Source organism: Condylura cristata, unplaced genomic scaffold, assembly GCF_000260355.1.
Source record: "Condylura cristata isolate star-nosed mole 26May11 unplaced genomic scaffold, ConCri1.0 scaffold00017, whole genome shotgun sequence".
In the NCBI taxonomy this organism is placed as follows: domain Eukaryota; kingdom Metazoa; phylum Chordata; class Mammalia; order Eulipotyphla; family Talpidae; genus Condylura; species Condylura cristata.
The window spans coordinates 8,144,636-8,156,823 of record NW_004567118.1 but is presented as its reverse complement, the minus strand read 5'-3'; the positions used below and the strand labels follow the sequence as shown (position 1 = coordinate 8,156,823).

General features: G+C 44.4%; 1 protein-coding gene across 1 annotated transcript; it reads left to right on the top strand.

The window, feature by feature from the left end:
- The first annotated feature begins 9 nt into the window (after positions 1 to 9).
- Positions 10 to 11,321, top strand: ANKRD40 (ankyrin repeat domain 40). The gene is made up of 5 exons (XM_004684371.2): positions 10 to 170; positions 5,166 to 5,314; positions 5,674 to 6,156; positions 8,145 to 8,326; positions 8,951 to 11,321. The coding sequence occupies exons 1-5, from the start codon at positions 37 to 39 to the stop codon at positions 9,095 to 9,097; spliced, it is 1,095 nt and encodes a 364-aa protein (XP_004684428.1). The 5' UTR covers positions 10 to 36; the 3' UTR covers positions 9,098 to 11,321.
- The last annotated feature ends 867 nt before the right edge of the window (positions 11,322 to 12,188 follow it).

Below are 12,188 nucleotides of genomic sequence, written 5' to 3'. Positions count from 1 at the left end.
CTGGCGGCCTGGGCGGGGGCTGGGGCCGAGGGAAAGATGAGCGTCCTTCTAGAGCAGAAGGAGCAGCAGGAGAGGCTGCGGGAGGCCGCGGCCTTGGGGGACATTCGGGAGGTGCAGAAACTGGTGGAGAGCGGGGTGGATGTGAACTCCCAAAATGAGGTCAACGGCTGGTAAGTGGGGAGTGGGGGAGGCCTAGGGTCAGAGCAGTCACCCCGAGGCCCGGGCCTGGATCTGGGCGGTCGCCAGCGACCTCGGCCGAGCGCTGCCCTCCCTGCGCCCGCAGAGGTGCGGCCTGGTACCCGGGGCCCCCGAAGCGGTGCGCTCTAGAGACCAGCCCAGGCCCCGGCCTTGCGTGGTCAGGAGCCCTTGCTGCCCGGATTTCGGCCCACGTGGCCCTCCCAGGGCAAGCACCCACCGGAACCCTCGCGTGCCCATTGACCCCGCGACCCCTGGCTAACTTGGCCAGGAACGTTTCTGCCAGTGGTTCTCATATGGAGTTGACCCTAGTTCAAGTATTGGATTATTTTGTCATAGGTGCTTTTGAAGAATACATAAGTGCAGAGCAAAAAGCATAAGCAACTGAGCAAGTGTAAATCTTATAAGCTAGGACGACTTATTTTCCCAAGACCAGAAAAAAAAATCACTTGCATCACTATTCTGCTTCAGTGCAGCAGTGATTTGCAGCTGCCTGTTGAGGGTCCGGGTGACTCATTCCTTTATTCTACATTGTTTAGCTTTATTTTCTTACAAATTCAGGTAAAGAATTTGATCCAAGGCTTTGATGCCATTCTGTAATAGAATCCTTCCCACTCGAATAAGAAGTCTCATTTTAGATGCTCTGGTGGTCAAATGTTTACTGTTGTTACTAAATATGATGTTCTGTCCTCTTTGCATTTAGATTTAAAATTTTTATTTGGTTCCAGATAATTCTTAACTACTCTGTTTGCTGGCTTACAGTTAAAATGAATTTACACTTTTTTAAAAAATGAAGTCATATATTTTGGAACTGAAAGGGATATTGGAGATGGGTTCATCCCCAGAGAATAACTTGCCCTAAATAACACAAACCTCTGTGCTAAACAGGGCTGATAGCCAGGGCTGAATCGAGGTTTCCTGACAAATCTATTTACCCACTTTCCCTAAAGAAAACAGCCCATGAAGCTCTCTAGGAAACTAGGAGACAGTTGATACTGCCTTTACCTTTTGTTAAAGTTTGCAAACAAGCTTACATTTTCTGAGCATTGCTCTTTGGTCCTCAATTTGTGACTCACTGCTTCAGCACTGGGAGGCACTGTTGTGTAGAAGAGTGAGATTTTCCCTGCAGATTCTCCTGCCTAGACATCCCACTAGCTAAATCACTTCATTTCCCACTCATCTCAGAAGGCTGTTGTGAGCAAAATGAAATACTATATATATATATACATATATATATATTTCTATAGTTCGTATTTTTTGAGTTCTCAAGCTTTTTCTGTAGCTCCCAAGAGGTTCTGTAAGTTTTACATGTACTCATATTACAGTGATCACAACTACACAGGCACATATCTATTGTTAGTCTTTCCATTTTACAGAGGAGAAAACTGAGACCCCCCAAAAGAGTAAGTAATTGCTCCGAGGAGCAGGGAAACAAACATAGCATCTAACTCTAGACTCTGCTTTCCTAACCACAATTTCAGCCATGTAGTAGGTGCTCAGTAATTTATACACACACACACACACACACACACACACACACACACACATTTAAAGACTTTTTCTTATTTATTCATACAAGAACTGGGGTATAGGCCAGAGGTATGGGTTAAGGATTCACCAGAAACTGTGGGGAGCAGAACAGGCAGATCAACTGAAATACACTTCTGAGGGGAGCAGTGGGTGAGACAGGAGAGGTCTGTTGCAGTATGTGGGTCATTGAACTCAGGCCACAGTGGCTGGCCTTGATAGCTGAGACTTTAACCCCTGCGCCACCACGGAGGCCCAGTAACTACATTCTTATGAAGCTTCTTACAGATACAATTGGGGAAGATATATAATAGGCACCTCAAATTAACCACATTAAAGATTGAATTTCTGGTCTCCCATATCCCCCTACCAACCCAACCTCTTCTGAGTTCTGATCCTGGTGTCAGAGGTACTCAGGCCAGAATGTTGGCATCTTTCTTGCTTCCTGTCTTTCCCTCACATGCCCACACATCCATTCATTCAGCAAGTTCTGCTAGCTCCACCTTCAGCTGTCATCAGAATCTGATCATTGACTACCATGACACCATCAGTCTGTGCTTCAGTTATACTGCAGCAGCCTCCAAACTAGTTCTCAACACAGTAACCAGAAGGATCTGACTTAAAACATAAGTTGGGTCCTTTTACTCTTTTCAAAGCCTCTGGTCCCACGTTGCTCTGAGTTGAAACCCACAAAGCCCAATCGTTTCTACTCCCTGTCCTCCCATGCTCCCTCCCTACTTTTGTGCATCTTCTTAGAATTTGGCCCTTAGCTCCCTTCATTCTGCTTCTCTGGCCTCCTTGATTTTCCTGAAATATCAGGCACAATCCTGATTCCAGGATTTTGTTTTCTCTTCCCTCTGTCTGACATTTGCTCCCTCACTTTCTTCTTGAGCCTTTCTTTGGCCCTCAATTTAAAATCACACCATATACCTCCCCTGCTTCTCTCATTTCCTAACCCCTTTCCTTGTTTTATTGTCTATATAGCAATCACCACCTAACATGCTGCACATTCTGCTGCTTTGTGTGCTGATTACCTCTGTTTTCTCACCTGTAAAATGAGGGGAATATTGAAGATAGTACTGTGCGTAGATTTTATTTGTTTGTTTATGCATCCAAGAACTGGGGTACAGGCCAGAGAGAAGTATGGAGAGTGAGAGGACTCACCAGAAACAGTGGGAAGCAGAACAGGCGGATCCACTGAAATACATTGCTGAAGGGAGCAGTGGGCAGGACATGAGAGGTCTGCCATGCCGTGTGGGTCAGTTCCCTGACTGGGGATCAAACTCATGCTGCAGTGGCTGCGGATAGCTTCATCGTGCTATACTTAAAACCATTGCACCACCAGGGAGGGCCCTGCTTATGTATTGTTTATATGATTAAATGGGTTAATATATGTAAAGCCTATTATTTTCTTAAAAGCAGTGTGCTAGGTTACATGATATAAAGGTTATCTTCAAAGAACTCTCACTAGCCTAGAAAAGCAGAATTGTTATTGCTTTCAAGACTTGGTTTCTCAGTAACCACAATTTCATCACTGATGAATGATGCCCAGTGCCTCTGGCCTGAAATTCTTTCTAGTACTAATAGGCCATTCTAACTGCAAATTTAAAGCTTAAAGAGTTGAAGTTCAAAGATAGAGTTCCCAAATCAACAGTAATTCAAGCGTTATGCATACACTTTAGCTTTAAGGAGCAAGTGTAATGGTTCATGAAGAAGCTGAAAATACTGCCTGACTTCAGTGACTGAGCTATGGCTGTCCAGAGCCACACAGATCTAGACTGTAAATTATCACCCAGGACACAGGGCTGTGGGGGACATGCTGTGTTGACTTAACCCCGTTTTAAATGGTGATGCTTTTTAGCAAGTTGGTTTGTCCCAGAGGTTCAGACTCACTTGTAGTAAATTACTTTCTTCACTCTCAGGCTTGTCATGAACCAGTGATTTACTACTAGCCAGCGAGCACTTTATTTCCAAAAGGGAACATATTTTTCACATCATGCTCCATTCATTTTTGAGTGCTTATCATTTTAATTATTCACTCAAGCCTATATGCCATAGACATCCACACACAAACACACTCTTGGCTGCAGTTTGCCCAGAACCAAGATTGCGTTGAATCTTCTATGCTGAACAATAGCTACCTTGTTCTTGGTTCATTGAGCACCTCTCTGTCCTAGCAGATACTTCCTTATCTTCATGAAACTTGTATTTCGGTAAGATCAAGACTTCCCTTGTTTTTGGCAAAGTGGCACCTGGATAATCTGATTCTAATTAATAACAGTGCGACTGACCCATTGAAGTGTCAGTGAAGTCATTCCCAGTCAGTCGTCAGTCTAGCTCTATAAGTCAAAAATTGTAGGGTGTCCAGGGCAAATCACCTTTTCCTGGAACCAAACGAACTTTCTAAATATACATTCCAAGTTAGTCACCTAATCCTCACTGTTGAACATATGTTCTGTCCTTTATCATGTTTGTATTTGATGATAAGTCCTGAAGATATTTATGTCAACTAGAGTTGGTGAATGAGGACATTTCAAAACAGGGGAAAAATATATTTTCCCTCTCTAATTCAGCTTTGGCAACTGGGGATATATTTAGGAGCTCTGAATCCTCTCATTTCTGTTTAAATGGCGTTTTTGCCAGCATGCTAATTATATTTCTATGCAGTGTTAAAGTAATAGCCCTTCAGAGTGTACATAATATCTTCCTATGTGTACAATATTAAATAATTAGTTTTACTTAAATGAGTCTAATACGTTAGAAGATTTTGTTCTCCAAAGTTTTGGTTATTGATACACATTTTTAAAGTGCCTTAGGAATTAAAGTGTGTGTGTGGGGGGGCCTTATGTTTAAGCAAATGAGATATGTTTGTAGCCTTCTGGAGAGAACTATGGAAGCCAACTTGTTTTAAAAATGGAAATTTGGAAATCCTTTAGTGAAGGAAAGAAAAGTAAAGAGGAAAGAGCAAGCAACTGATATTCAGACAGGAGTATCTATGCGGGTAGTAATAATTTTAATGGCAGTAGCTCAGAGATAGTCTTAGCCTGATAATATATAATCTTCAAGTGACAGTTGATGCACAAGAAGTGAGTTGCCATAGTCCCTAAGAAGGGAGTGTGGTGATATGAAAATACAGTTTACAGATCCTGGTACAATCTAATGAGTAAGACTGAGAGTGACCGCAGTATCATTAGAGTTATCTAGCCAGCCACAGCTTCTAGAAGCCATTGAAGGAAAGCTGTTAGGATACATTAGTTCTTCCCAAAGGCTACAAATGAAATTTAAAAATAAAGTTTAAGCACATTAAATATTTTGATCTTTCTGAAAAGAAAGTGAGATTACCTGCCTGGTTTACATATTTATCTGCTAATAATGTGTCAAATTTGAAATTCCAAACCTCCTCTCTTCTTTTTGTATCACTGTTTTCTTTTTTTCTGGGACAGGACCTGTTTACACTGGGCATGCAAACGCAATCATGGTCAAGTTGTCTCTTACTTGTTAAAATCAGGAGCAGACAAAGAGATACTTAGCACTAAAGGAGAAATGCCAGTCCAGCTGACATCACGGAGAGACATCAGGAAGATTATGGGGGGTAAGTCTGTGTTGGGGCCATTTTTGAATTTGTCAGACTAATTTAAGACTTTATTGGCTGCTCCTTGATGCCAAACCACCAGTCTGCTTCTAAAAACAAAGATAGTATCACTGTGCCAAGATGGTAGATCTGTGCTGCTTCTGGTCAGGTAGACAGTACAAGGTTTTATTCATTTAATCTGTAAAATGTAAGACAATAAAGATAATAATCGTGAACCTGATGAAATACTCTTTCAGACTTGGAGAGGCATTAAGCAAAAATACTTGTCATATACCAGAGAACACTGACCTTCACACAACACTCTTTCTTGGAAATTTTTATAGGACTATGTAAATGTTTTGTATTTTCTTCTTTTTAAGTGGAAGATGATGACAATGACGACAGCCACCCCCAGCTGAAGAAGGAGGCAGAACTGCCCTTTGTTCCCAACTACTTGGCCAACCCAGCCTTCCCTTTTATCTACACCCCCTCAGCAGAGGATTCAGCCCAGCTGCAGAATGGGGGTCCCTCCACACCCCCAGCTTCACCCCCTGCAGATGGCTCACCTCCATTGCTTCCCACTGGGGAACCACCCCTGTTAGGGGCCTTTCCACGGGACCATAGCTCTTTGGCCCTGGTTCAGAATGGGGATGTGTCTGCCCCCCCTGCCATACTCAGAACACCAGAAAGCACAAAGCCAGGCCCTGTTTGTCAGCCACCAGTGAGTCAGAATCGCTCACTGTTCTCTTCCGTCCCGTCCAAGCCACCGGTGTCTCTGGAGCCTCCGCATGGGACATGTGCAGGACCAGCACCAGCATTCCAGCCATTTTTCTTCACGGGAGCGTTTCCGTTTAATATGCAAGGTAACCTCTGTGAGCAGACAGCCTCTGCAGTGGGACAGGTGGTGTCCAGAGTGTAGTGCTTCTCTTCCTGTTTGGGGGAAATGGGGTGGGATTCATGGATTGATTGATTTTGAGTATAATTGCAAACTTACAGAAAAGTTGTGACACTGAGAGAAGAAACTTTTTTACTGAGATTCACAAATTGCTTACCTTTCACCCTTTTACCTGAAAAATAAACTTAATTGTGTATTTCCTAAAAACAAGGATAGTCCCTCATGTAACTACAGTGCAATTATTAAATTTAGGAGATGTAATTTCAGCGTAGTACTGTTTTCTAATCCATAATCCATAGTTACATTTTGTGGATTATCTCAACAATGCCCTCCTTCCCCTGTGCCCTCTGCCCAAGACCACCATTCCATTTAGTTACATGTTTTCATCTCCTTTAACTTGGGACATCCCAGTCTATCCTTTGGACCTCATTATTTTAATAGTCCAGGCCAGTTATATTTGTACACTGCGATTTCCTATCATTCTTCCTCTTTTTCTTTAAAGATTTATTTCATTTATGCATACAGAACTGGTATAGGCCAGAGGTCCAGGAGGTGAGAAGATTCACCAGAGACAGTGGAGAGCAGAACAGGCAGATTGACTGAAATACACCACTGAGGGGAGCAGCAGGCAGGTCAGGAGAGGTCTGCTGCGCCATGTGGGTCAGCGCCCTGGCCGGGGATCGAACTCATGCTGCAGTGGCTGCAGTAGCTTCATAGTGCTGCGCCTTAACTGGCTGCACCACCAGTGAGGGCCCCTTCTTCTATTTGTTAGTTGATTTTCTGCTATAAAGCTGGACTTCCCTTCCCTATTTGTATCAGTAGGCACCCATAGATTCTTATTTTATTCATTGGATGTTGATATTGATATTATTCCAGGTTTGTGCTGAGGGAGCCCCTTTCAGCAGTTTTTGTGTGACTTGGATGCCTCCCTGTTGTACTTCGGGTGCAGCTCACATTCCAGGCTCCTGCTGTAACTTTTCCTGTCCAGCCTTAGAATCACCCATTTCTTTAAGGAACTTGTTCTTTTTGTCAAGAATGGTGCTCAGAAACCAGGATAGGAGCTGGGTGTGCTCATTGATACAGGGTGTCATTTCTTCTAGACCCACTCAGAAGAAAGAGAGGAGGAAAAGAGGAAAGCGTGCAAATAAACACAAGCATGTGTTCATGTATATACATATTTTCCATATCTATTAGATAATAAAACCGCAAGGTCTTCAGGGAACATCCAGACTTACGTTTCCTTTTTCCATATAAGTTACTCCTGCACATTCTGATTCTGAGGACCTGCTGCTTACCACAGGTGCACTAACAGTGGCCCAGGGACGCCAACAGCCTTCACACAGAAGGAGTAAAGCGGAATCGCCAACTCGTGTGGGTGTGTGACTTGGGCCATCTTGGCAGCCAGGCTCAGAATTAGGGGCTAACTGTTTAGGTTCCAGACCCACAGTACTTACATGCACGCACGCACACGCGCACACACACGTTCCCCCAAACTAAAGCTTCCTCTTTAAGGTGTGCTGCGTTCAAATTATAGTTAGACGTAATTTTTACGAGTGGCTTTGTCTCTCGTAGTGCTTATTGCAAGGGATTTCCTAAATACCTTTCGACTGACCATTGTGAGTGTGGGCACTCGCGTGCCGCAGCTCCTCGGCCGGGCCCTCTCCGCACCTCCTCTGCCCTTCCCCTGCGTATGTGTAGTTTGCTACGCAAACTCATTCCTAACTCTAGCAGCAGAAGTAAATTATCCTCCTCCTTTGCCTTTGAGAATCACAGTCCCAGGTGCAGGAGACAGCGCAGGAAACGCCTGGCAGAGCCACTGCTGGGCCTGTGCTAACCCACCTGTGGTGGCTTCTGCTCCAGGAGCGCAGGCCTTGGCCATCTTCTGGAAGAGTCGTGCAAGATTATACCGCTGACTGTGTCAGATTCATGCATGAACGTTTTCTCCCTTTTTTCTAGAGCTGGTTCTCAAGGTAAGGATTCAGAACCCATCTCTTCGAGAAAATGATTTCATCGAGATTGAACTGGACCGACAGGAACTTACCTACCAAGAATTGCTCAGAGTGAGTTGCTGTGAGCTGGGTGTTAATCCAGATCAAGTGGAGAAGATCAGAAAGTTACCCAATACTCTAGTAAGAAAGGTAAGAAAGGTGGTTAAATGTGAGTTGCTTTTTGCATTTGGAACTTAGCTTCTTTTGGTTATATGAGTCACAGTTGAAGAAACGAAATAGACTAGAAAGGAGCAAACAGGATGCTCTTCCACTGGCCTTGCTTTCCCTTTACTGAGCCTATGGAGACATTGGCATTTTTTGAGTTTTAAAGTACCAGAGAGAATTTTCTGATTTTGCCACTCACTTGCACCTGTTTCAGTTGTTCCTGTAGTGATCCGTAAGTACTATGTCCACGCTTGTGTTCCGTAACATAAGAACCAGGTCACGTGACAGGGCAGATACCTGGCGGTGCATGTGTTACCCTCCCAGCACCTCTGAGGTCCTCAAACACCAGGCTTCTGGCTCCTCAGGGCGTCCAAGGAAAGCTGACCACTGCATTGCTTCTCCTTCAAGGTGTGCTGGCCTGCTGCTGCTGTTAAGCACCCCACCTTTGTCACCCAGCTCATGTGCCCGGCACTTCCTTGCACCGTCACTGGCAGACTGCCACAGGAATTTTTTTCTTTTAGGCTTTAAAATGAACCAAGGTGGTAGTGTTGACAAGCACAGTGTATATAGAAACAAGTGACTTCTCTTAATCTGTTTACCCCATTTTAGGACAAAGATGTTGCTCGACTTCAAGATTTCCAGGAGCTGGAATTGGTTTTGATGATCAGTGAAAACAATTTTCTGTTCAGAAATGCTGCATCCACACTGACTGAAAGGCCTTGCTACAACAGGAGAGCTTCAAAACTGACTTACTAATGCAGTGGGGGACTTTCATCTGAGGATGGTGACAGTGTGTGTCACCCCAGGCCAAGGACAAGCCATTGATCTAAATGCCTTGGATGCCGGGAGGGCCGCAGTGCCACTGAGCAGACACACTGACATCGTTCCGCCCCGGCGGGAAGCCCTGAGCCCCGGGCAGCGGTGCCACTCTTCCAAGCCTCTTGGTGCACAATAAACCTATTGCTTGAAGCTGTGAACAGCTGAGAAGTGGTCTGGAGAGGGAGAGCTGGCGGCTCTCTATCCAGTGTGTTTTATGTGCAGAATGTAAGAGAGTTGTCTAAGCAGAAGCTGAGAGAGCAGAGCCTATTTCTGGCCACTCCTGTTGACAGTGCCCCTGGAGGGCCGCGCAGGGGGTGGTGTCCGTGCGCAGGTCTCTCCTGAAGTGTGAACTGGCGGAGAGGAGAGCTGGGGAAGCACAGGTACCGGGGCAAAAGGGTTTCAGTGTGACTTGTGGCTGTGCAGTTTCATATAACATATTTATAAATGTTAACTCAGGTTACAAGTATTTAAGAATACAGTTACCTAATTGTATATATGCTGTTAACCAAAAGAGCGCCCCTCCCCCACCCTCTGCGCACTCCCAACTGCTTCTCTGTCTCTAGTCTGCCAGGGCCCACTGCCATCTCTGCATCGGCTCCCCTTCTGGTCACTAGAGGGCTCTCTGATGCTTTGTAAACGAGCTAGCACTTTTTTAAACTGAAGTGATTCCTGTCAGCCACATGTTCATCGTGTCAAATGAGAAGAGCACAAACATTGCCCGTCTCTGTTTTCCACTTGCATTTTCCACTAGAAATGAAAAGCAATTTTTGAGACTGAATCTGTTACTATTTTAAAGGTTATTGTGGGAAACAGCTAAAGGAGTTAGCATCTTTATTTTTGTATCAAAGATAAAGGTTATTTTGAAATTATTAGGATTTTTACACAAGTCTTCGAAACAAATTGTTTGCTCCTGAGGACCTCCCCGCCCCACCACTAGCCACTTAAGAAAGTCAGTGTGACACTTGTCAGACTTTGTTTTGGAACAAAGACCTGGTCAAACTTGAGCATGGCATAGGAGTTTGGTTTTGGTGATTTTTTTTTTTAATACATTCAAGGATTCTTTTCCTTTCCTTCAGTGTCATTGCTGTTAAGAGAAAAAGCGCTGTCTTGTTGAAACAAACAGTTCCACTTCCGAAGTAAGAAGGAGCACACTGAGACAAACAGGAGGGCAGGGGCTCGCAGCCAGCTGTGGAAGAGCGTCCCTGCTGTCTTAAGAAGCTTTTCCCCATAGTGCCTGTAGTTTCCAAAGAAACTTAACTTCCTAACTGTGTTAATTTTATTGGAACATGTAGAAGATGTCAGTGGAGGGATGTTGTGCTAAGATAATGGCCTCCTGCTGTTGCCTAAATGTTGAGCTGAGTGAGGTTGAGGTGTTTTCAAGGCCAATTTCATGGAGTAGCTCTGATCAGTGGCTTAATTGTATTGCACCAATTACTGACGGTGACTTATCCTTGTGCAGCGTTTGCAGAGCAGAGGAAAGGTTACCTATTAGCCCCTTTCTCTGAGTGCTCTAAAGAAGAAACCTTGTGTTTCAATCCATCGGAAATTAGTTTTATCTAGACATGCTAACTTTTTTTTTTTTTTTGCTTGCTTTGCAAGTTGAAACTTACTGATATAATTTAAGGATGGTCCTATCCCGGGGTAGGTAAATTCAGTATTAATTCCTTCCTGAATTGCTGGGGTTGGGTTACATTCTTTCAGCCTTCCAGATCAATTAGAAATTTCCTGGAACAGCAGAGGTCCCTGGCTGGGTGTGGCCAACAGAGAGATAGCACCAGGGTCTCTCTTGGGCTTAGAAACAGGCCAGCAGGGGCTTGGCCTCTCAGGTGAGCGGTGGACCCCATATTGGTCCCTGCCCTGTGAAGTCCACTGTGCTCAAGTGACCCCTGTGCACAGCAGTGGGGGGAGACTGCACAGTTGCTGGTAGGTGAGTTTAAATCTTAATCTATGCATTCAGAGAAATATTTTTATATGCTTTGTGTAATTTATAACAAGGTTTTTTTTTTAGCTTTGTTAACTGTGAACTCACCCCTCCTCCTCCACTGCATATTTAAAGCATGTGTTCATACTATGTGTAAACATTCCCTGAAGATTTTTTTTTCTTTGTGCATTGCTGACTGTTCAGACATAACAGGTATTATTAAACTTAAATAATGACTGACTGAGCCCATATTCTTTAATTATGGCCTCTTAAGTAACACTCTACTTCAAATCTTAGGGGTTCAAATCAGTGGACCCTCCCAGGGAGAAAAGATGGGACCATTCTCTGGGACCATTCTCCACCTGAGCCCCCTTCAGCCTGCGGCTTCTGCAGTGTTCACACCTGACATGAACCTGGGGACGGATGCTTTGTGCATGGTCTTTCCTGTCCGTTCACAAAAGCCAGCTTCATTTCCCCAGGCTAGCGGAGGCTGTTCATGGGGGTCTTCCGTCATTAACCACACTTTTTGATTATCCTGTTCACTTGAAACAACTGAGCCTCTCTCCTTTGGGCTGTCAGCACCTGTCAGGGCCTGAATGAGTTCAGAAGCAAACTCAAGACAGGAGAGGAAATACAAACTTACACCTTCAGATCTTTAGCTTCCAGCAATGCCAAATGTATCTAGCAGCATTATCTGCTGGCTTAGGACAGCTAGAGCTTCACAAGCAGACGTCATGCCAAATTGGCCTAATAAATCAGGGATCATAGCAGAGACCTTTTCATAGTACCAAGGAGAGGCAGAATAATTTGGGCATTTGTGCATTTATACTTGCTTAATCACTAGAATGGAGGTCTTCAACCACATAAACGCCCTGCGCAGAAACAGTCTGCCCCAAAAATGAGATTAACCTTTAACAAATGGTGCTGCAACACGGGCACAGAAAAAATCCGAGTAGCCATCCGGGTGCAAACCACTTAGGGTGGAAAAAGAAATCACTCACATCACACCAAGGAAAAAGATACACACGAGAGTCAGGAGACCAGAAAAGGAGTAAGGCAACACAGAGGAGGATCCATTTCAGATATTAGCCTTGTGCCAGGGAACTC

What these genes read in the sequence shown, in the direction of transcription:
- ANKRD40 (XM_004684371.2), top strand. Translation starts at nt 37, where the DNA reads ATGAGCGTCCTTCTAGAGCAGAAGGAGCAGCAGGAGAGGCTGCGGGAG. An exon ending in GTTTCCGTTTAATATGCAAG is followed by an intron (nt 6,157 to 8,144) that starts GTAACCTCTGTG and finishes CCTTTTTTCTAG; the next exon opens with AGCTGGTTCTCAAGGTAAGG. An exon ending in CCAATACTCTAGTAAGAAAG is followed by an intron (nt 8,327 to 8,950) that starts GTAAGAAAGGTG and finishes ACCCCATTTTAG; the next exon opens with GACAAAGATGTTGCTCGACT.